Here is a 25,366-nt window from a genome sequence, read left to right as displayed (position 1 = left end):
GTACTATTCAGCTATTAAAAACAATGAACTTATGAAACTCTTAGACAAATGGATGGATCTGAAGGATATCATCCTGAGTGAGGTAACCCAATCACAAAAGAACACACATGACATGTACTTACTGATAAATATTAGCCCAGAAGCTCAGAAACCCAAGACAGAATTCACAAAACACATGAAACTCAAGAAGAAGGAAGACCAAAGTGTTGATACTTTGTTCCTTCTTAGAATGAGGAACAAAATACCCATGGAAGGAGCTACAGAGACAAAGTTCAGAGCAGAGCCTGAAGGAACGGCCATCCAGAGACTGCTCCACTTGGGAATCTATCCTATAAACAACCACCAAACCCGGACACTATGACAGATACCAACAAGAGCCTGCTGACAAGAGCCTGATACAGCTGTCCCCCGAGGGCCTCTGCCAGTGCCTGGCAAATACAGAAGTGGATGCTCACAATCATCCATTGGACAGAGCACAAGGTCCCCAATGAAGGAGCTAGAGAAAGGACCCAATGAGCTGAAAGGGTCTGAAGCCCCATAGGAGGAACATCAATATGAACTAACCAGTACTCCCAAAGCTCCTAGGAGCTATACCACCAATCAAAGAAACCACATGGTGGGGCTCTTGTCTCTAGCTGCATATGTAGCAGAGGATGGCCTAGTCAGTCATCAATGAGAGGGGAGGCCCTTGGTCCTGTGAAGGTTCTATGCCCCAGTATAGGGGAATGCCTGGGCCAGGAATGGGAGTGGGTGGGTGGGGAGCAGGGGGAGGGGGGAGGGGAGGGAGAGGGGGAAGGGGAGGGAGAGGGGGAGGGAAAGAAAAGAAAAGAAAAGAAAAGAAAAGAAAAGAAAAGAAAAGAAAAGAAAAGAAAAGAAGCAGCACACAGACTCTCCAGAAGCTTTCCATCGCCTGCAGACAAAATCCACAGTCACGTCACAGTCTGTAGAAGGCTTCCAGCGCTGAACTCCCAACTAAAAACCACTCCATCCTGGACATTCTATAAAAAATATAAGCATATTTCCCACACCAGGGCTTTGACTCTGCCCTATGTGGTGCAATCACACTTCTGCATGAAATGATTATTTTCTGAGGAAAAAAAAAAAAAAAAAAAACCCCTAACTTCCCTCTAAATCAAAACTTTACTGTCTCAGTAAAGTCATGGTTCACTGAAACCTTCAAGCTCTCTCCTTTATTCGCTCTCACTGTCTTTTTTTTTTTTCAGAAGTAACTTTTACATTTGTATTCCCTATTAATTCTACACAGGCTATCATTACGCATGTGATGTGCCCTGATTACACACACACCTTCGTGAGCAGTTTCTACAGTACCATCTCCTTTCTACATGTCCACCTTTGAGCTCAGGTCCTACTCATGCTTTCAAACAAGACAGAAAATGTGAGAATTGTTTTTCTGAGCATGACTTATTTCAACTAACATGATCACTGCCAGTTCTATAATTGTTTTCTGAGAATCTCAGTTTTGTTCTTTATAAGTGAGCAGAAGTCCATTTTTTGAATACAAACCACATTTTCTAATTTATCTATTCTTTTGTTGATAGGCACCTAGACTGAGTCCATAATTTAGCAACATGAGTGGTGTCACAGAAACACAAGTATACAGATAAAACTGCAGTCATAAAACTGATACTTCTGGACATTCGCCCTGAAGTGCTATGAGTAGACTATACGGAAGTCTGTTTCCACTTTAGAAACCTCTGTACCATTTCCATGTTGGCTGGAATATTTATACTCCTGCAGCAGGAATCAGGCTTCTTTCTTCCCCATAGCCTTGCCAGGGTTTGTTATGGTGATTGCCATTCTGGTTTGAAGCAGATACTAACCATAGTTTTGGTTTGCATTTATCTGATAGATAAAAATATTGAACATTTTTTCATGTATTCATTATCCATTACAAATGTCTGCCCGTTTTCCATTTAAAAATGTGATTACCATCGCTCTAATTATTTAACTGCTGGAGATCCTTATGTATTCCAGATAGTAACTCTCTTTGTCAGCCTTTGTCAGACTGACTATTCAGCAAGGATTTCTCCAGCAAAAGGCCATCTAGAGCAAATATGGAGATAAAGTGTAGAGCAGAAAAGGAAGGAAAGACCATCCAGAGAAGGACAATATACACCAACCAGACCCCACCCCCAGAGCTCCCAGGGAGTAAGCCATCAACCCAGGAGTACACATGGCTCCAGCTGCATATGTAGCAGAGGATGGCCTTGTCATGCATCAATGGGAGGAGAGGTCCTTGGACCTATGAAGGCTCGATAGATGCCTCAGTGTAGGGGGATTGAGAGCAGGGAGGTGGGAGTGGGTGGGTGAATGGAGGAACACCCTCACAGAAGCAGGGGGAGGGAGGATATGATAAGGTGTTTCCGAGAGGGAGGAAAACCAGGAAAGTGGATAACATTTGAAATGTAAATAAAGAAAATATCCAACTTAAAAAAAAAAAATTTCTCCATCAGAATGCTGATCCTTCTTTGACTCTTCAGAACTTCTCCAGTTTGATACAGTCCTGTCTGTCCATTCTTGTTCTTCCTCCTGGGCAACTGGAGTCCATACACTTACAGCCTCTGCCTAGAATCCTCAGTTTTCCTCTAGTATCCTAATGTATAGTATCCTAATGGTTTCAGGTTAAGGACCCAGCATGGCGGTCCGAATTCGGTGGCGCAACGTCAGTCGGTCTCCGCCTCCTGTACCTCCACTTTCCCTAGCCAAGCCGGCCACGGAGCGCAGAGTGGGCACATGAGGACGCGCGGCACTGCAAAACCGGTCACCTGATGGGCGACCATGTCGGACATCGGGGACTGGTTCAGGAGCATCCCGGCCATCACACACTACTGGTTTGCTGCTACGGTTGCTGTCCCCTTCTTGATCTGCAAGCTCGGCATCATCAGCCCGGCCTACTTCTTCCTCTGGCCCGAAGCCTTCCTCTATCGCTTCCAGATATGGAGGCCGTTCACTGCCACCTTTTACTTCCCCGTGGGCCCAGGGACTGGATTTCTGTATTTGGTCAATTTATATTTCTTATATCAGTATTCTACGCGGCTTGAAGCAGGAGCTTTTGACGGGAGGCCAGCAGACTATTTATTCATGCTTCTCTTTAACTGGATCTGCATCGTTATTACTGGCTTAGCAATGGATATGCAGCTGCTGCTGATCCCTCTGATCATGTCAGTGCTCTACGTCTGAGCCCAGCTGAACAGAGAGACCTGATCGTGTCGTTCTGGTTCGGAACGCGATTTAAGGCCTGTTACTTACATTGGGTTATCCTTGGATTCAACTATATCAAGGATACATATATGGAGGCTCGGTGATCAATGAGCTCATTGGAAACCTTGTCGGACATCTTTATTTCTTCCTGATGTTTAGATACCCAGTGGACTTGGGAGGAAGGAATTTTCTGTCCACACCTCAGTTTTTGGACCGCTGACTACCCAGTAGGAGAGGAGGGGTGTCAGGATTTGGTGTGCCCCCTGCTAGCATGAAGCGAGCTGCTGATCAGAATGGCAGAGGCGGGAGACACAACTGGGGCCAGGGCTTCCGATTGGAAACCAGTGAGGGGCAGCCCTGGCCTGCTCACCAGCCATGCCGAGCAGATGACAGACTCCTCCCAGTGCTGGGCACGCTTAATGGCCGAGCTCTTGCTGCCGCTCTTGGACCTGACCCACACTGAATGTAGTCTTTCAGTACAAGACACATTTTTAAGTCCTCAAGGAAAATACAAGTGTTCCTCAAGTTTCATGATTCTCATTCAAGTCCTTACTGCTATGAAGAACAAATATCAGCTGTGCAGATTTCAAAACTGACTCATTTTCTGGTGTCTTCTCTTCCTCCCCTTCCATCTGAATAATGAGCTGGGCAAGAGGGGTTGGTTAACCAAATCCAGTCAAAGGACCCTTTCCTCTCACACATGTCCCCAGAGTTGCAGCTAGAGTTGTCCACAGAAGGGTTTTGCCTTTGACAAACTTACTGACTTTTGCCAACGCTTGGTCACAAAGAGCTGCTTCACACATGGCTCTCGGCCATCACAGGCAGGACCTTAACAGTAGGGAGAAGATGGAGCAGCGGAGGAAGCGCTTCCTCTGCTGTGGGGCCTGCATCCGCCTGTCCGCAGTGCCGCCATTTGCCGCCTTCTCAGATATTCATACCCAAAGGCACCACTGCGTCACTGGTGGCCCAGACTGGGAGTGATGAGGGTTAGGACTTGTTGCTAGGCACTTTTCTCCCTCTGAGCCACGTGATCAGAACCATAGCAAAGTTGCTCCTGACACAGGATGGGTTTAAACGTGATCCCCTTGGGTTTCTTCGGAGGAGTGAACTGACTGTGTGCCCAGAGCATTTGTGCTGCGCTGTGTTGTGGTAGGAGGTTCCAGATCACACTGGCCAGACACACGTCCCTGGAGGCAAGCTTCGGGACACTGATTCCGTTCCATCCTCGTTGTGGATGTGTGTTCACCGAGTCGATGGAGAAAAGAGTGTCAGACTCTAAATTTTTTGTTCATTGTTTTTTGTCCCAGGCCTTTTCTGGTCGAGTGTTTGTGTTAATGGCAAGGGAAGCACAACTCCTCAGATGTGTGTCAATCAGTTTTTAAGGCTAATAGAGGCACATCTGAATGAGTCACTCATAATTAGAAGTTCCAATAGCTTTAGGATCATTTGCGTTTGAAGGTCATTATTATCTTGGGCCATGCATGTATACTCTTTGTGAATCAGACCTGCTCCCTTTTCATAGGTGGGCTTTTGGCAGCAGAGCTCAGCTTATCACTAAATAAAGTTTTCTGAAGGCTACAAAAAAAAAAAAAAAAAGGACCCAGCATGGCATAAACAGGGATCTAGTTTCACTCTTGTGTGTGTAGATATTCATATTTCCCAGGATCTCTTGTTAAAGAGGTTAATTTTCCCCCACTATATAATTTTGGTACCATAAGAGTCAGGTGGCCTTAGGGGCATGGCCTACTTCCTAAACTTTCTACCCTAGTCCATTAGATAGTAGACTGTGTCTGTTTTGGAGTCACTAACATGTTGTTTTTATTATCACATTTCTGTAATATATGTGTATGTTAAGAATTGCAATGCCTCCTGAACTATTTATTCATTAGCACAAAACTGTTTTGGGTATTTGAGGCCTTTCATGGTCCAATGTAAATTTCAGGATGGTTTTTCCCAGCCCTCTGAAGAATATGACAGGCTGAATCTGCACTGCTTTTAATAGCATGAACATTTAGAAAGCATTCTGTTTATCCAGGGACTTGAAAAACTTCCCATCTTCTACTGTATTCTATTACCTTCACTAATTCTTTAGAGTTTTCACTAGAGAGATCTTCAAGTGTATACTTGTTTCTTTTGGTAGTATTGTAAATGAGCCTGTCTTCCAGAGTTCTCTCAGTGAGCAGTGATCATCACTCTATACGAAAGCTAACGATTCCTCAGCCCTCATTGTGTCTCCTGCTACTTTGCTGAGGGTGCCTACAAAACCTTCAAGTCTTCCAGTAGATTTTTTTTCTTTTTTTTAGAAACTTTTAACTGTAGAATCACATAATCTGAAGACAAGAAGAATTTGTCTCCTTCCTTTCTCTGCATCCCTCTTATAGCTTTCTCTTGCCCTATATTTTGGCTAGGATATAGAGTTCTATATTAAGAGTAGCAATAGAGAACAACGTTTTCTCATGCCAACTGTTGAAAGAGAGCTTTCTCTTTTTCCCATTCAGCATAATGTGGACCACAAGTCTGCCATTGTGAAGTTATCATTACATCACAGTACCATTTCTCTATTATGTAAATGTTTCATCTCCTCTACTATTATGGACAAGGAAGCTACATTAAAGTCCTTCCCTCATTCTATTCCCAGTGTTTACATGTGTTTGTGAGCCAAAGAAAGTGACTAGCAAGTATATCTTACACGCGTTCACGCAACCGGCCAGGAAGAACGCAACAAACCGGAATCTTCTGCGGCAAAACTTTATTGCTTACATCTTCAGGAGCAAGAGTGCAAGAGAGCAAGAGCTCTATTGCTTACATCTTTAGGAGCCAGAGCGCAAGAGCGCAAGAGAGCAAGAGAGCAAGAGCAAGAGCGCAAAAGAGAGAGCAAATGGCGAAACCCCATCCCTTTTTAAGGAGAATTATTCTCCGCCTAGGACGTATTACTCCCTGATTGGCTGCAGCCCATCGGCCGAGTTGTCATCACGGGGAAGGCAGAGCACATGGGGTGGGGAACTACCCTTGGCACATGCGCAGATTATTTGTTTACCACTTAGAACACAGGATGTCAGCGCCATCTTGTAACGGCGAATGTGAGGGCAGCTTCCTACAAGTATATGCTAAATAAACTTATAGGTAGATGGGTGAGTGAACACCTGAGTGACAGTTTCATGAGTATCGGGGCTGCACTAGTGTTGAGCCCACATTTCTTCACGCTTTATTTTCATTACAATACAAAGGGTTACAGTGTGGCAAAGCAGAGAAGGCAGCGAGGGAAACAGAGTAAGGATGTCACCAAAGTAGCCGCAGATGTTCTACTGCTAGCCACATCTGTAACTGGGGCAGAAACGGGAATCTGCAAACCTGTCCCCAAGTAGACACCACCTGTCCTCACTACGATCTCACAGAAATCTAGCAGAAGCAACTGAGTACTGAGACTCATTTTCTTCTTTCGGCTCCCTGAATTTACCCAAATGACTTTTGGTTTCCTTACAATCAATGCATGGAATGGTATTATATTCTATGACATAGATTGCTTGTTCCTTACCTCATGGAAGGACCAGATTTCTTAAGATATTTTGACACTCAGAGATTCCATTGTGACAACTGGTGAGTGCCTTGCTTACCTGGTAGGGTCGCAGGTATGCTAAGGACTTTTTCCACCACTGCCCATCACTGACAGCCTGCAGCACAGCCTTGGTAGTAGTTGTGGTATTGGACAAGACTTTCATGGTGGTTGCAGTGGTCCAGTGTAACAGGTCAGCTGAACTGCTGCCCAAAGCAGCAGCATCCTACATTGAGAAGAATGGGCAGTGTAAAACAGCCATTGGTAAGACAGAGCACACATGGAGGCTGTGGGCAGTTATCTGACTCATTAAACACCATGATAAACTGAAAATCCATGTCAGTAACTAAACAAAAACGAAAGAAATGCTAATAGTTCATCGTTCCCCACTAAGATTAAAAAGAAAACAGGAAGAATATCAATGCATCAAGTCAACACTCACTTTCAGTAGACCTGCAAAGAAAGTGATGTGCTCTTTATTTTTACCAATCTAATAACCACACATTTTAGTTAGTCTTTAAGTTAAGAAGTAAACCATTTAATTGATCAATGTTCTGTGATCCTGATAAAGTAGAAGACTCCAATAAGCTACATATCAATATGAAAGGAATTGCTTTTCATCCAAAAAGTAGATAATTAATATTATTTAAAAGATCTAAAGAAGAAGGAAGACTAAAGTGTGGATACTTCGCTCCTTCTTAGACTGGGGAACAAAATACCCATGGAAGGAGTTACAGAGACAAAGTATGAAGCCGAGACAGTAGCAAAGACCATCCAGAGACTGCCCCACTTGGAGATCCATCCCATAAACAACCACAAAACCCAGACACCATTGCATATGCCAGAAAGATTTTGCTGACAGAACCCTGACATAGCTGTCTCTTGTGAGGCTATGCCAGGGCCTCGCAAACACAGAAGTGGATGCTCACAGTCAGCTATTGGATGGAACTCAGAACCCCCAAGGAAGGCGCTGGAGAAAGTACACAAGGAGTTAAAGGGCTCTGCATCCCTATAGGAGGAATAACAATATGAACTAACTAGTACCCCCAGAGCTCCTGTCTCTTGTTGCATATGTAGCAGAGGGTGGCCTAGTTGGCCATCAATGGGAGGAGAGACCCCTTGGTCTTGTGAAGATCATATGCCCCAGTACAGAGGAATGCCAAGGCCAGGAAGTGGGAGTGGGTAGGCTGGGGGGGGGGGCAGCAGGGGGCTTTGGAATAGCATTTGAAATGTAAATGAAGAAAATATCTAATAAAAAATGACTAAAAAAAAAAAGATCTAACCTCCTGCAAATCTTGAGGCATTCACCAAATGCTACCTATACCTTTTAAAACTTGAGCCATTCTAAACAGAGAAAAATCACATACGTTAATAGTCTTTTAAGCAAAAATAACAAAGACTGCATCTGTTCTTAAGAATTATTGTTAGGTTAATGTCTACTTACAGTTTCTTCTTAAATATCCCAGTTAAATGAAATAAATAAAATTAAGTCCTACTTTTCTGATACTACTTGTATTGGCCTTCTTGCTGCTAACAGCTGATAGCCCACTTTGATTATTTAATTCTTTATCATATCATTCTCGGAAGTAATAAAAATAATAGATCCTATAACCACTCAGAAGTTCTCAGGCTATCCTCACATACCCAGTAGTTAGACAAGGACACCCTATAGATCTACTTGGAGCTGCTTCAGGAGCACACTGTGGATAAGGCATCCTGTGAAACTATTACATGGCAAGAGAACGGGGCAGACAAGCCATCTAACAGGGTGAGAAGGAGAAAGATTAAGTCGAAACAACTCATTCGCCCCATAGAAGCACTGAAGCCCACAAAGCAGAAAAGCTGCCATAACCTGGGTCAAAAAGGTTGCCAGGGAGAAGCCAAGGCGGGCAGGGGGATACTAAACCCACAGTAGCTGCCCATTAAAACAGAGGAGGAGCACCATGATAAAATGAATATAAAATATTCCAGACACCTGAGAACAACTGTCCTGTGATGACCAATAAGAGATTGTGGACCTCAGTCCACAGCACAAGGAAGTTAGTTCAGCTAGCAACATGAAGGAGGAAAGTAACAGGCTCTCTGCCAGGGCCTGCAAAATTCCCATCTTATGAGAACCATAAAATAATGAGCTGTTTTCTAAAAGCTGTGGATTTGTGGTGACAGCAAAGGAACAGATAGATCACATTAGGACACTTGAACTTGTATTTTACTATTTCAACAGAGAAACTCAAAAGAAGCCTCGGAGCTACACTAACCCAAAAGCCCAGACTTTCCCTAACCCCAGTACCTGAGGCTGCTTTCGCCATGCTTTACTGCAGTTTGACATTAGAAAATATATATCCATGAGCTCAATGCTACATTACAGACTAAAGGTTAATTATGAAAAGGGAAAACAGATGCCATGATAAGAAAGAACAAGCCATGCTATACTACTTGTATATTATAAAGATAACCACAGAAAATAAAACTGAGGTTTAGCTAGCAATAAAATTAGTGTTCCTCTAGGCTTCAGTTTGGGCAGTCAGTATGGCTGACTGCAATCAGACCTCCCTGCAAACTGTCCTGTACTGTGAGTTTCAAAGCTAAAGAGCACACTTTTTAAATGGGCCTGTTACTGTGTTAAGTAAGTGACTCACTTTCTTGACATTTACACATTAACTGCAGGAAATCTAGGAAGCAAAACTATTGTAGAGACTGGTGTTTTGCCAGTTCTATGACTCTCCTACTGGCAAGAAATATATGTCCATATGAGTAACATAAACTGTATGTAAATCTATAAATTTGTGCCAATGACCCTGTTGCCAAAATAAAAGAGGCCTAAAGGAAAACCACGAACTTCCAAACTGCCTGCTCCCACCTTCTGTGGAGCTGGCATACCATGAAAGCTCATCTTCTGGCTCCCTGGGCAGAATATAGAAAGGAAGCCCCGAAACATGTCCTGCAACAAGAGTTAAGTATTAGCAATACCCATGACTTAAGACTTCTTCTAAGTCATTTAAAATCTCGCCTCCCGGAAGCTCGCAGCCAAGCATTGGACTGAGCGCGGGGTCTCAATGGAGGAGTTGGAGAAGTGATTGAAGGAGCAGAGGGCGTTTGCAGCGCCATGGGGAAAGCAACAGTGTAAACCAGCCAAACCCTCCAGAGCTCCTGGTGTTTGGACCACCAACCAAAGAGTACACATGGAGAGACCCATGGCTCTGGCTCCATGTGTGGCAGAGGAGTGGGAGGAGCAACCGTTAGACCTGAGGGCATTCAATGCCCCAGTTAGGGAAATGCCAGGACAGGAAACCAGGGTGGGTGGCAGAGCACCCTCATAGAGGCAGGGGGAGGGGGAATGAGATAGGGGGTTTCCAAAGAGGAGACCTGGGAAGGGGAAAACATTTGAAATGTAAATAAAGAAAATATCCAATTAAAAAATGGAAAAAAAAAACCTCACCTCTACTTATAATGGCTAAAACATTTTCTATGACCTATGACTTGATTTATTTAAAAAAAAAAAAAAGTAATAACAACCTGAGAACAAAATAGCCAGGATTTAAGAAATGCTGTCTTCATTCATCAGGAAAGACTACAGTTAAAATAAAGAGCATCACCATTGTCACAACTCCAGTGGGAGACTTAATAGAAACACATCCTGTCCTGGTGCTCTGACCTCCAATACCATACCACTGGTCTATGGGCTTCTCCAGCCGGCAACATGCAGCTGTTCTGGACTGACAAGGGCTATAAAGAAAAAATGCATGCTGGGTTTATTTGTTTGGTTTACAATTTTTACAAAAGTAAGTGTTTGTGTTTTTGTGTGTGTGTTTCTGTGTGTGTGTGTGTGTGTGTGTGTGCGTGCGTGCGTGCGTGTGCGTGTGCGTGTGCGTGTGCGTGTGCGTGTGTGTGTGTGTGTGTAGGCATACATGCACAAAGTACAGGTACCCACAGAGGACAGAAGAGGGCCCTGGACAGCTCAGAGATGGACTTGCAGGATGTTGTGAGCTGCCAGACAGTGCTGTGAACTGAACTCTGGTTTTCCACAAAAGCAGCAAGTGCTTTTAACTACTAAGTCAACTCTCTAGCACCTCATGTTAGTTTTAAATACAAAGGAAGCAGATAAAGAACACTGTGCATGATCTCAACTTCAATGTGCTAGAATAGAATTAGATAGAATACACAGACACAACCAGCAACCTAGATCATTCATCAAGTTATTAAGTGTGTGCAGGGGAGATAGACAGGCCTATAGGCTAAGCCTTGGAGAGGATAAGATAGAAATCTTAAATAGGAAACCTAAAGTGTCCAATGTTAACAGTAGGAACAGTGGTTGGTTTTAATCCCTGCTCTGTGCCAGGACCTTAAAAAGTTTGATACACACACACACACACACACACACACACACACACACTGTGCAAACTCTAAAAGGGAGCAAGCATACAAGTAGTTGTTTTATGGGGGCCTTACTGGGCATAGCTGTAACATCAATACTTGGGAGGTAGTTCAAAGCTAGTCTAGGCTACATAGTAAGTTCGTAGCAAGCCTGGGCAACACAGTAAAACATTGTCTTTAAAAAAGATTTTTTTTAGAAATTTCAGAAGACTTCAAGATGTATGCATATAAAGAATAAATACACAGTAGGTCAATATTAACACTGGAATAACACTGTGCCAGGAAACATACCAGAATTCCAGAGGACTTTCCAAGTAGGTTTCCACACAATGCTGCCAGGACAAGCACCACCCTGAATGCCATGCTTACTTGGCCCATTTTCATGCTATCGAGCACAGTCATGCTGTGGTTTCCATGTCAATCCATGACCATTTATGTGTATGGCACTTGTGATTGATCTAGAGCCTTGTCATGCTAGTCATGTGCTGTACCACAATTGAGCTCTACCACAGATTTGTATTTGTTATTTTGTGACAACCTCTACATTGTCCAGGATGATCTTGAACTTGCTCTGTGGCACACACAGGCTTTGAACTTGCAAACTTCTTGCCTCTGTATGGTAAGTAGCTTGGATTTTTAGGTCTGTACCACCAGGTCCAGCTATTTAACCTCTTTCTGTAGACGGACATTTATAACATCTCCAACTTCTGGAATATACACCTAGTAGTGGAATCACTGAAGCATAGAATACTCATGAGTCCAGATTGTGAACACAGAGCCAAGCACTTTCTCTACTGGCTATAGAAATCTATGCTATAGTCAGACAGAGCCAGAGTCCTACTTGGTCTGCTATTAACATATGATATATCATGGTATTTTAATTGAAGCAGTTCTTGTAAGTACATGTCATATTATCTTTTTAGTCATCTATATAATATATACTGGGAAATATATCTCCTAGAGTGCCACTTATTCAATAAGTTGTCCATCTTTTTACCCAGGTTGTACTCATACATGCGTTGGGGTCATGGGCCTTATGAAATATGCAAATAATGAGATTTCTAGTACCTTATGAATTATTCTGTTTTCTTACTAATGTCCTATGATAGGATTTAAACCAGGTGATGATGGTGCACACCTCTACTCCCAGCACTTGGGAGGCAAGGAAAGCAGATCTCTGAGGTTGAGGCCAGCGTGATCTACAAAGCGAGTTCCATGATAGTCAAGAGTACACAAAGAAACCCTACCTCAAAAAACAAACAAACAAAACAAAATAATAATAATAATAATAATAATAATTTGTATTACTATATTTTTGCTTTAGGATTACATTTTTATATCTGAGAAGTGTTTGCTTACTCTAAGGTCACAGAGGTGCTATGCTCATTTTATCTTTTTTTAACTTTCTATTGATTCTTTGTGACTTTAATATCATGCACCCAATGCCATTCATTCCTCCATCCCTTAGAATCAGCTCTGTACCCTTATGACAAAAGAACATAAAAATAAACACAGAAGTGGATGCTCACAGTCAGCTATTGGATGGATCACAGGGCCCCCAATGGAGGAGCTAGAGAAAGTACCCAAGGAGCTAAAGGGATCTGCAACCCTATAGGTGGAACAACATTATGAACTAACCAGTACCCCTGAGCTCTTGACTCTAGCTGCATATGTATCAAAAGATGGCCTAGTCAGCCATCACTGGAAAGAGAGGCCCATTGGACTTGCAAACTTTATATGCCCCAGTACAGGGGAATGCCAGGGCCAAAAAGTGGGAGTGGGTGGGTAGGGGAGTTGGGGGGGGGAGGGTATGGGGGACTTTTGGGACAGCATTGGAAATGTAAATGAGGAAAATACCTAATAAAAATATAAAAAATAAATAAATAAAAATAAAAATAAATAATTTTTTAAAAAAGAACATCTCACTGTGGAAGTATCAACAATGTATTCACAGTATATCCTTTTAGCCACACATCTTTACTTACAAATGTTTACTGCAATGATTCATTGGTCTGGTTGAAGGCCCCTAGCTTCTGCTACATAATCAATAATGGATCCTCACCAGGACTAATCTCAGATATTCTGTTGTTGCCTGTGTCACGGAGTTAATGCTCCAGTAGTTCTTAGATGGGGTATATGTTGGGACGGACCAATTTAAAGCCCTGGATCTGGGCATGGGTGGTAGCTGAGTTGGCCAGCCCACCAGCTCTCCCACATCCACACCACCAGGGCAAGCTCTCCAGCACTGCCTCAGCTAGTTCTTCCAATGCCACAGCTGGCAAGGGGCAGGCAAGCTCTCCAGCTCTCATGCCAAGGTTAATGACTCCATTATAATTAGAAACAGCATGAGTCTAGGAGGCAAGGGTATGTCTGTTGTTCCTCAGCAAAATGGTAAATGATATAACCTTCTGGACAGCCCCTTAAGGCCGTGGGAAAGGACTCTGAAAACATGAGTTCAAGAATACATAAATCAGTGTAAAAGTTGTTCTTACAGGATATCTCAATTGTACAAAATACCAGGATGCAATATGAACTGTATGAGAGGCTTCAGAGAACTAAAATAACAGAGGTAGCTGTACTAATGATCCATCTTTCCAGAAAAATATTAAAGAAGAAGATAACTAGATTTAGGGAGTGGTGATCTCAGGGCAAGATACCACCCAGCTAAACTTACTGTTTAACTTACTGTGATTACAAAGACAGGCAGATTTCTGAGTTCAAGATTAGCCTGGGACACAGATAGTTTAGGTCAAGGTGTGGTGGGAATGGTGATCTTAGAGTGGGATCCCACACAGCTAGCTTAGTGTTTATGCTTACAAAACCAGGCAGAGAAGCCACAGCAGCAGCGGTCGCCATCTTGGTCCGGGACCCGCCGAACTTAGGAAATTAGTCTGAACAGGTGAGAGGGTGCGCCAGAGAACCTGACAGCTTCTGGAACAGGCGGAAGCACAGAGGCGCTGAGGCAGCACCCTTTGTGGGCCGGGGACAGCCGGCCACCGTCCGAACCGGAGGACAGGTGCCCGCCCGGCTGGGGAGGCGGCCTAAGCCACAGCAGCAGCGGTCGCCATCTTGGTCCGGGACCCGCCGAACTTAGGAAATTAGTCTGAACAGGTGAGAGGGTGCACCAGAGAACCTGACAGCTTCTGGAACAGGCAGAAGCACAGAGGCGCTGAGGCAGCACCCTGTGTGGGCCAGGGACAGCCGGCCACCTTCCGGACCGGAGAACAGGTGCCCACCCGGCTGGGGAGGCGGCCTAAGCCACAGCAGCAGCGGTCGCCATCTTGGTCCCGGGACTCCAAGGAACTTAGGAATTTAGTCTGCTTAGGTGAGAGTCTGTACCACCTGGGAACTGCCAAAGCAACACAGTGTCTGAGAAAGGTCCTGTTTTGGGCCTTCTTCTTCGGCCAGGAGGAGGTCCAAATACAAGATATCTGCGCACCTTCCCTGTAAGAGAGCTTGCCAGCAGAGAGTGCTCTGAGCACTGAAACTCAGAGGAGAGAATCTGTCTCCCAGGTCTGCTGATAGACGGTAACAGAATCACCAGAAGAACAATCTCTAAACAGAGTCAACTATAACTACTAACTCCAGAGATTACCAGATGGCGAAAGGTAAACGGAGGAATCTTACTAACAGGAACCAAGACCACTCACCATCACCAGAACCCAGCACACCCACTTCGCCCAGTCCAGGGAACCCCAACACACCTGAGAACCTAGACCTAGATTTAAAAGCATATCTCATGATGATGGTAGAGGACATCAAGAAGGACTTTAATAAATCACTTAAAGAAATACAGGAGAACACTGCTAAAGAGTTACAAGTCCTTAAAGAAAAACAGGAAAACACAATCAAACAGGTAGAAGTCCTTACAGAAAAAGAGGAAAAAACATACAAACAGGTGATGGAAATGAACAAAACCATACTAGACCTAAAAAGGGAAGTAGACACAATAAAGAAAACTCAAAGCGAGGCAACACTAGAGATAGAAACCCTAGGAAAGAAATCTGGAACCATAGATTTGAGCATCAGCAACAGAATACAAGAGATGGAAGAGAGAATCTCAGGTGCAGAAGATTCCATAGAGAACATCGGCACAACAATCAAAGAAAATGGAAAATGCAAAAAGATCCTAACTCAAAATATCCAGGAAATCCAGGACACAATAAGAAGACCAAACGTACGGATAATAGGAGTGGATGAGAATGAAGATTTTCAACTCAAAGGTCCAGCAAACATCTTCAACAAAATTATTGAAGAAAACTTCCCAAATCTAAAGAATGAGATGCATATGAACATACAAGAAGCCTACAGAACTCCAAATAGACTGGACCAGAAAAGAAATTCCCCCCGACACATAATAATCAGAACATCAAATGCACTAAATAAAGATAGAATACTAAAAGCAGTAAGGGAAAAAGGTCAAGTAACATATAAAGGCAAGCCAATCAGAATTACACCAGATTTTTCACCAGAGACTATGAAAGCCAGAAGAGCCTGGACAGATGTTATACAGACACTAAGAGAACACAAACTGCAGCCCAGGCTACTATACCCAGCCAAACTCTCAATTATCATAGAGGGAGAAACCAAAGTATTCCACGACAAAACCAAATTCACGCATTATCTCTCCACGAATCCAGCCCTTCAAAGGATAATAACAGAAAAAAACCAATACAAGAACGGGAACAACGCCCTAGAAAAAACAAGAAGGTAATCCCTCAACAAACCTAAAAGAAGACAGCCACAAGAACAGAATGCCACCTTTAACAACTAAAATAACAGGAAGCAACAATTACTTTTCCTTAATATCTCTTAACATCAATGGTCTCAACTCGCCAATAAAAAGACATAGACTAACAAACTGGCTACACAAACAAGACCCAACATTTTGCTGCTTACAGGAAACTCATCTCAGAGAAAAAGATAGACACTACCTCAGAATGAAAGGCTGGAAAACAATTTTCCAAGCAAATGGTATGAAGAAACAAGCAGGAGTAGCCATCCTAATATCTGATAAGATTGACTTCCAACCCAAAGTCATCAAAAAAGACAAGGAGGGACACTTCATTCTCATCAAAGGTAAAATCCTCCAAGAGGAACTCTCAATTCTGAATATCTATGCTCCAAATACAAGAGCAGCCACATTCACTAAAGAAACTTTAGTAAAGCTCAAAGCACACATTGCGCCTCACACAATAATAGTGGGAGACTTCAACACACCACTTTCACCAATGGACAGATCATGGAAACAGAAACTAAACAGGGACACACTGAAACTAACAGAAGTGATGAAACAAATGGATCTGACAGATATCTACAGAACATTTTATCCTAAAACAAAAGGATATACCTTCTTCTCAGCACCTCATGGTACCTTCTCCAAAATTGACCACATAATAGGTCACAAATCAGGCCTCAACAGATTCAAAAATATTGAAATTGTCCCATGTATCCTATCAGATCACCATGCACTAAGGCTGATCTTCAATAACAAAATAAATAACAGAAAGCCAACATTCACATGGAAACTGAACAACACTCTTCTCAATGATACCTTGGTCAAGGAAGGAATAAAGAAAGAAATTAAAGACTTTTTAGAGTTTAATGAAAATGAAGCCACAACGTACCCAAACCTTTGGGACACAATGAAAGCATTTCTAAGAGGGAAACTCATAGCTATGAGTGCCTTCAAGAAAAAACGGGAGAGAGCACATACTAGCAGCTTGACAACACATCTAAAAGCTCTAGAAAAAAAGGAAGCAAATTCACCCAAGAGGAGTAGACGGCAGGAAATAATCAAACTCAGGGGTGAAATCAACCAAGTGGAAACAAGAAGAACTATTCAAAGAATTAACCAAACGAGGAGTTGGTTCTTTGAGAAAATCAACAAGATAGATAAACCCTTAGCTAGACTCACTAAAGGGCACAGGGACAAAATCCTAATTAACAAAATCAGAACTGAAAAGGGAGACATAACAACAGATCCTGAAGAAATCCAAAACACTATCAGATCCTTCTACAAAAGGCTATACTCAACAAAACTGGAAAACCTGGACGAAATGGACAAATTTCTGGACAGATACCAGGTACCAAAGTTGAATCAGGATCAAGTTGACCTTCTAAACAGTCCCATATCCCCTAAAGAAATAGAAGCAGTTATTAATAGTCTCCCAGCCAAAAAAAGCCCAGGACCAGACGGGTTTAGTGCAGAGTTCTATCAGACCTTCAAAGAAGATCTAACTCCAGTTCTGCACAAACTTTTTCACAAGATAGAAGTAGAAGGTATTCTACCCAACTCATTTTATGAAGCCACTATTACTCTGATACCTAAACCACAGAAAGATCCAACAAAGATAGAGAACTTCAGACCAATTTCTCTTATGAACATCGATGCAAAAATTCTTAATAAAATTCTCGCTAACCGAATCCAAGAACACATTAAAGCAATCATCCATCCTGACCAAGTAGGTTTTATTCCAGGGATGCAGGGATGGTTTAATATACGAAAATCCATCAATGTAATCCATTATATAAACAAACTCAAAGACAAAAACCACATGATCATCTCCTTAGATGCAGAAAAAGCATTTGACAAGATCCAACACCCATTCATGATAAAAGTTCTGGAAAGATCAGGAATTCAAGGCCAATACCTAAACATGATAAAAGCAATCTACAGCAAACCAGTAGCCAACATCAAAGTAAATGGAGAGAAACTGGAAGCAATCCCACTAAAATCAGGGACTAGACAAGGCTGCCCACTTTCTCCCTACCTTTTCAACATAGTACTTGAAGTATTAGCCAGAGCAATTCGACAACAAAAGGAGATCAAGGGGATACAAATTGGAAAAGAGGAAGTCAAAATATCACTTTTTGCAGATGATATGATAGTATATATAAGTGACCCTAAAAATTCCAACAGAGAACTCCTAAACCTGATAAACAGCTTCGGTGAAGTAGCTGGATATAAAATTAACTCAAACAAGTCAATGGCCTTTCTCTACACAAAGAATAAACAGGCTGAGAAAGAAATTAGGGAAACAACACCCTTCTCAATAGCCACAAATAATATAAAATATCTCGGCGTGACTCTAACGAAGGAAGTGAAAGATCTGTATGATAAAAACTTCAAGTCCCTGAAGAAAGAAATTAAAGAAGATCTCAGAAGATGGAAAGATCTCCCATGCTCATGGATTGGCAGGACCAACATTGTAAAAATGGCTATCTTGCCAAAAGCAATCTACAGATTCAATGCAATCCCCATTAAAATTCCAACTCAATTCTTCAACGAACTAGAAGGAGCAATTTGCAAATTCATCTGGAATAACAAAAAACCGAGGATAGCAAAAACTCTTCTCAAGGATAAAAGAACCTCTGGTGGAATCACCATGCCTGACCTAAAGCTTTACTACAGAGCAATTGTGATAAAAACTGCATGGTACTGGTATAGAGACAGACAAGTGGACCAATGGAATAGAATTGAAGACCCAGAAATGAACCCACACACCTATGGTCACTTGATCTTCGACAAGGGAGCCAAAACCATCCAGTGGAAGAAAGACACCATTTTCAACAATTGGTGCTGGCACAACTGGTTGTTATCATGTAGAAGAATGCGAATCGATCCATACTTATCTCCTTGTACTAAGGTCAAATCTAAGTGGATCAAGGAACTTCACATAAAACCAGAGACATTGAAACTTATAGAGGAGAAAGTGGGGAAAAGCCTTGAAGATATGGGCACAGGGGTAAAATTCCTGAACAGAACAGCAATGGCTTGTGCTGTAAGATCGAGAATTGACAAATGGGACCTAATGAAACTCCAAAGTTTCTGCAAGGCAAAAGACACTGTCTATAAGACAAAAAGACCACCAACAGACTGGGAAAGGATCTTTACCTATCCTAAATCAGATAGGGGACTAATATCCAACATATATAAAGAACTCAAGAAGGTGGACCTCAGAAAATCAAATAACCCCCTTAAAAAATGGGGCTCAGAACTGAACAAAGAATTCTCACCTGAGGAATACCGAATGGCAGAGAAGCACCTGAAAAAATGTTCAACATCCTTAATCATCAGGGAAATGCAAATCAAAACAACCCTGAGATTCCACCTCACACCAGTCAGAATGGCTAAGATCAAAAATTCAGGTGACAGCAGATGCTGGCGAGGATGTGGAGAAAGAGGAACACTCCTCCATTGTTGGTGGGATTGCAGGCTTGTACAACCACTCTGGAAATCAGTCTGGCGGTTCCTCAGAAAATTGGACATAGTACTACCGGAGGATCCAGCAATACCTCTCCTGGGCATATATCCAGAAGAAGCCCCAACTGGTAAGAAGGACACATGCTCCACTATGTTCATAGCAGCCTTATTTATAATAGCCAGAAACTGGAAAGAACCCAGATGCCCCTCAACAGAGGAATGGATACAGAAAATGTGGTACATCTACACAATGGAGTACTACTCAGCTATTAAAAAGAATGAATTTATGAAATTCCTAGCCAAATGGATGGACCTGGAGAGCATCATCCTGAGTGAGGTAACACAATCACAAAGGAACTCACACAATATGTACTCACTGATAAGTGGATACTAGCCCAAAACCTAGGATACCCACGATATAAGATACAATTTCCTAAACACATGAAACTCAAGAAAAATGAAGACTGAAGTGTGGACACTATGCCCCTCCTTAGAAGTGGGAACAAAACACCCATGGAAGGAGTTACAGAAACAAAGTATGGAGCTGAGATGAAAGGATGGACCATGTAGAGACTGCCATATCCAGGGATCCACCCCATAATCAGCTTCCAAATGCTGACACCATTGCATACACTAGCAAGATTTTACTGAAAGGACCCAGATGTAGCTGTCTCTTGTGAGACTATGCCGGGGCCTAGCAAACACAGAAGTGGATGCTCACAGTCAGCTAATGGATGGATCACAGGGCTCCCAATGGAGGAGCTAGAGAAAGTACCCAAGGAGCTAAAGGGATCTTCAACCCTATAGGTGGAACAACATTATGAACTAACCAGTACCCCTGAGCTCTTGACTCTAGCTGCATATGTATCAAAAGATGGCCTAGTCGGCCATCACTGGAAAGAGAGGCCCATTGGACACGCAGACTTTGTGTGCCCCAGTACAGGGGAACGCCAGGGCCAAAGGGGGGGAGTGGGTGGGTAGGGGAGTGGGGGTGGGTGGGTAAGGGGGTCTTTTGGTATAGCATTGGAAATGTAAATGAGCTAAATACCTAATAAAAAATGGAAAAAAAAAAAAAAAAAAAACCAGGCAGATCTCTGAATTCACTTGCTATGTTAAAAAGATGTACTTGCTGTCTTTTTCTAACAACCAATGGGCTAAGGTCATAAAATTCTGATTTGTAGAATAAACAAAAGAGAAGCTGGAGTATATGACTGAACTGATAAGCAAATAAAAGACTGGGCTTTGGTCTGCACGAAATGAGCTGTCTAGAAAGCGATTGCAGCTCTTTTTGGAATTTGTCTGGAGGATTTTTGACTAAAATAATGGAATGAAGTAATGGAAATATTACCCATTTTTTCTAGCAGGTATCCTGCCTTTGGTTGGAAAACTCAAGAGCTAAGCTGTGTAGAGAGCTGTCTCGTGTAGAGGGATAGAGAGGGAGAGAGAGAGCTACCTAGAGAGAACTGCTTGGAGACATAGCATAGCTCTTTTAGAATTTTTTCTGGTGGGATTTCTGACTTTGCTTGAGAAACCTATGAGCTTTTAAATTTTCTCTAGCAGGTTTTCTGACTTTGGATGGAAAGCTATTTCAAGCAGCCTACAGAGCCAAGAGCTATCTACAGAACTGTCTGGAGAGCTATCTTAAGCAGACTATAGAACTGTCAGCTTGCACACCATCATTGACTTTGAGTTGTTTCTTCTACTGTTCTCAAACACGCTTTTCTCAGTACCCACTTCCCAAGCTGAGGCTGTCCTTGGCAGATGGCACAACTGTAGTTGGTACAGACAAACAGAGACGAGATCTACTAAGAGGAAGCAGATCAACAAGGATACATTCTTGGTGACTATAGCCTATTCCAGGCCTCCTTCTTGGGCATTCTCTAGCTTCTCTGTACCACATGTGAGCCGTTTCCCTCCACTATATAAACCTATTCTGTGTGCTGCCTCCCATACATCAGCCCAGAATCAACAAAACAAAGTACCCAAAATGTAAAACTTCTGAAAATACATGCCAACATTGTTCTTTCATTTGGTTGTCTTTAATTAGATATCTCATCACAACAATGACAGGCTAAGACAAATGTGCAGCCTCTGGAAAATAAGTAGACAGCATATTCAAATATCAAGAACACAGCCAGAGCAGTTCCATTCCAGGGTGTCAATATACGAGAGGGACAAACACATCCACACTAACACATGAATATTAATGTTCACAGAAGCTTAATTCAAAATAACTTAGAAGTGGAAACAATCCAAGGACCTATCACTCAACCAATGAAGAAAGAAAATACTTACCATGCTATTGACACTAACTGCCACTATGCTTGTCTTTATTTAAGTATTTCTAAACAGTCCTTCAATAAATTGAAAAAAGCGATATGCTGAGAACATGCTTGTGCTCTAAACATATAAATTATAGCCCCTTAAAATGTTCATAAACAATTTTCCCACAGTGAAACGATTTTTTTAAAAAATGAGAACCCTATATACAACCCATTTCTATATCAAATTAGATTTATCTAGGGAAATTTAGCTACGTGATACTACCTAAGCAAAATGTTAATATACTTTAATGGTACAAGAGTGTTCAATCTAAAATGCCTTATAAACAACATGAGTAAGAACTGGAAATCAGCAATCTTGCAGTTACTCACAGAGTATGCATCTTGTTCTATTATAAACAATTTTTCTATGCAGGAACAAATGCAGCATCTACACATGTACAATATCCACATGATCCATGTTGTACCACTGTATAACAATATCTTTATTTTGTCTAAATATATAATAAAAATAATTTTCATAATGAAGTAATAGAAATATTAAATATGAACAGGTAATATTCGAAATCAGCCTTCATTTATGAGTAATAATTTAATATGGCTATTACCTCTACTGTTAATGTGCCATGCAAGGTAGCTTATAGCTAAATACTATATTATACTCTAATAATAGTAGCTATAATATTCTGAAATGGGCTTCATTCATCACAGCTATATGAGGATTTGGATTAACACTTCCTGAAATCTAGATCTAAAAGAAAAACAGAAAAGCTTTTAAGAAAAAATAATGACGACTTTGGAAGCGTGCCTTTACTTGCCAAGTGGACACAGAGGACAGCTGTGACTGTCTTCATTGCTGGTGATAGTCTAATGGAAGAGTATGTGCATACTTGTGGCAACACAGCATAGCTTAATCCAAAGAAGATACCGCAGGGCCAGGCTGACACTCGCTAATTCATTGTAATAGCAGAAAACAGGAAGCCCAAAAGCCATATAAGGCTTTGCATGGAATGTTTCAAAGAAGGATGGGGATTCAGAACGAGCCCATGGAGCTGAGCTCTGCAGAAAGATGGTCTGATTCTTTACTAAGTAGAAACACAATACCCCTCTCACACTAAACAAAACATAACAAGACGTGAGTAACCACCACGGCCATGCAGAGGAACTATGCTGGGAATTGTTTAGACGTTATGTTCCTTATTTGCTCCCTGGCTTCTGTTAGCCATGGACTGATCATTAAGCAGCAGATGTTGCTAGCTGAGCTCTGGAAAACCTTAGGCATTTACTAAAGCATATCATGAAGAAGGTGTAAAGATAAATGACAATCACCACATACAATACCACATCAACTGTAAAGTAGTAACAGAAAAGAAAAAATGTGAGAATACTAGGGAACACAGAAGAGGAAACTATGAGAGTACTCAAGGAAAGTACTAGAAAGAAAATACTTGAGAAGAAAAGGCTCAAATTCAGGGCACAACCAAGGATAGTGTGGTGGTTTGAATATGCTTGGCCCTATGAGTAGCAATATTAAGAGGTGTGGCCTTGTTGGAGTAAGTGTGGCCTTGTTGAAGGAAGTGTGTCACTGTGGGGATGGGCTTTGAAACTCTCCTCCTAGCTGCCCATGTGACAGTTTGTCCAGGCTGCAGTCAGATGAAGATACAGAACTCTCAGCTCCTTCTCTAACAGCATATCTGCCTGGATGCTGCCAAGCTTCCTGCCATGATGATGATGAATTGAACCTATGAAATTGTAAGCCAGCTCCAATTAAACACTGTCCTTTATAAAAGTTGCCTTGGTTCTAGCATCTCTTTATAGCACTAGAAACCCTAACTAAGGCAGGTAGGAAGGGCGGAGAAGAAATTTATCTGTTCCCCAGACATGACAAAATCTACTCAGAGGAGAGTGATGGGTCTGCCATAACTCACAGTTTGAAAAGCACCAACAAGAGACACCACTACAGAAACCATCAGAGGAGACATGCCTAAGCAAGTCAGACAGGTAAACAGTAGACAGTTAACAGAGTCAAGTCTTATCAATATCTTAAGTCTTCAACTACACTGGAAAGATGACTCCTGCTACCCACAGGTGGAGTGACCACTGGCTCCTATTAGAGTTGCTTGGACTCTGGAAAAAACATACAACTTCTAGGGACAGTAAGCCAAAGAATTACTAATCTGTACAAGAGTGAATTACTAGGACTCCTCAGGATGATTTCTGAGAGCAAACAACAGTAAAGAAATTCTAAGAGAGCTGTAGTAAACTGGTCATGTGCTATTTCTTCATCTGCATAGGGGTTTGAGCTGTTTTCTTTGTAATTTGTGAGCAGGCACTTGAGTCTTCTTCCATGTAAATGTTGTATTTCACATAACACAAAACTGAGAAGTATTCTAGACACACACAAAACCACAATCAAAGACATATCCACAAATACAAACTGCCCATTTTGGCACTGGGTGATTGGTCCCATTTCATCCCACCCATAGTATCTTTCCAACTCCTTCCAGCCACACTCCTTACCATACGTACCTCTTGTAGAACTTTAACAGGTAAAGGTGAGGCACTAATATTCTCTCCTTCAGGATGGATCTCAAAGTTCACTCTTTGATAAAGAATCTGAAACAAGAAAGGTTATAGTTTTAAAATCTCCTTCCTCTCACATTATAGACTGGAAATTCTGCAAGTATTAAGTTCTCCCTTTGAGAAAAATGTTGCTTTGTAATGAACAGTTTTGAGCAACAATCATACATCAGAACTTTGGACACAGTTTCATAAAGAAGTGACAGGTTCAGGAGAAGAGGCTGTCTATGGAAAAACCTGCCACAAACTGCACGGATGCCCATGGTGTGAAATATCAGGTTTATAGGAACCTCCCTCTGTCAGGTCTTTTTCTCATCTAGGAGGCTCTTCCTCTAACTCAGCATCTCGCCAAGACCAAGCCCTACTCATGATTTCTCAAAGACAGCAGAAGGTTTGTAATGCTAACACTGACCAACTAATGCAGTTGCTGATAGACTTCAGATGCCTAGTTCTCATCTATTTCATTCTTCACAATGCTGCATTGCCCTCACATAGTCAATCATTTTCTAACATACTTGTACTTTTACTCAAGCCTCTTACATCCTTTCCTCCTTACTATAATAAAGTCAACAACACTTTTATATCCTCAGGTTTTCAAATTCCTCTGTGTATGACAACCGTGTTTCTTCTAGAACGTCAGCATACTACAAAAACAAAACTTGACCCCATGTCTCAGATACATACACCCAACAAAATGACCTTCACAATATGTCAAAATTTCTTGTACTTGTAGTCTGACCTCTGTTTGAAGAGAGCTGCTGGCTTCCAAGAGAAGTTCAATGCTGCTGGGAGGGCAATGTGTCAAAGCGAAAGCCATGAGCTCCTGACGAGTGGCCAGGTCCTGGTAACCTTCTGACTGGCCCAACTGGCTACACACAGCCCAACTCTCTGGGTAGCCTGAAAATTTGACAGAAAAAGAGAAGAAAAAAGGTGATTTGCAGAAAAGAAAAGAATAATGTGAATATAGGTGAGGGGTATGCTAGAGTCCTAACCAGGTCTTGTGGTAGCAAAGCAGAACTGTAAGCATTAATAACAGAGTGTAAACAAGGCATGAGAATCCAAGCTAGAAAAGAAAGATCTGACCGATTCATTATCCACACAATTCGGGGGTACTCCAGACAAGTGTTTTTGACAGAGTAGGAATCAATA

At 42.0% G+C, this 25,366-nt stretch overlaps 1 protein-coding gene and 1 pseudogene across 7 annotated transcripts in view; one reads left to right on the top strand and one right to left on the bottom strand.

Annotated features, from left to right (window-relative positions):
- The window catches only part of Nbas (neuroblastoma amplified sequence), a 368,280-nt gene that overhangs the window by 197,483 nt on the left and 145,431 nt on the right, over positions 1–25,366 (bottom strand). For all 7 annotated transcript variants that reach the window (XR_003950086.1, XM_011243895.2, XM_006515215.2 and 4 more), the window contains exons 34-36: positions 24,957–25,114; positions 24,167–24,253; positions 6,837–7,001 (exon numbers count right to left, since the gene is read on the bottom strand). Coding sequence is in view for 6 of the 7 variants with exons in the window: in XM_011243895.2 (XP_011242197.1) it covers positions 6,837–7,001; positions 24,167–24,253; positions 24,957–25,114 (410 nt within the window). In the remaining variant the exon portion in view is untranslated. The remainder of the gene's footprint in view (positions 1–6,836; positions 7,002–24,166; positions 24,254–24,956; positions 25,115–25,366) is intronic.
- Positions 1,214–3,685, top strand: Gm35638 (annotated as a pseudogene).

The sequence above is a fragment of the Mus musculus genome, chromosome 12 (genome assembly GCF_000001635.26).
Source record: "Mus musculus strain C57BL/6J chromosome 12, GRCm38.p6 C57BL/6J".
NCBI classification, from domain to species: Eukaryota; Metazoa; Chordata; class Mammalia; order Rodentia; family Muridae; genus Mus; species Mus musculus.
Note: the sequence above shows the minus strand (reverse complement) of the source record. Positions and strands in the feature narration are given on the sequence as shown.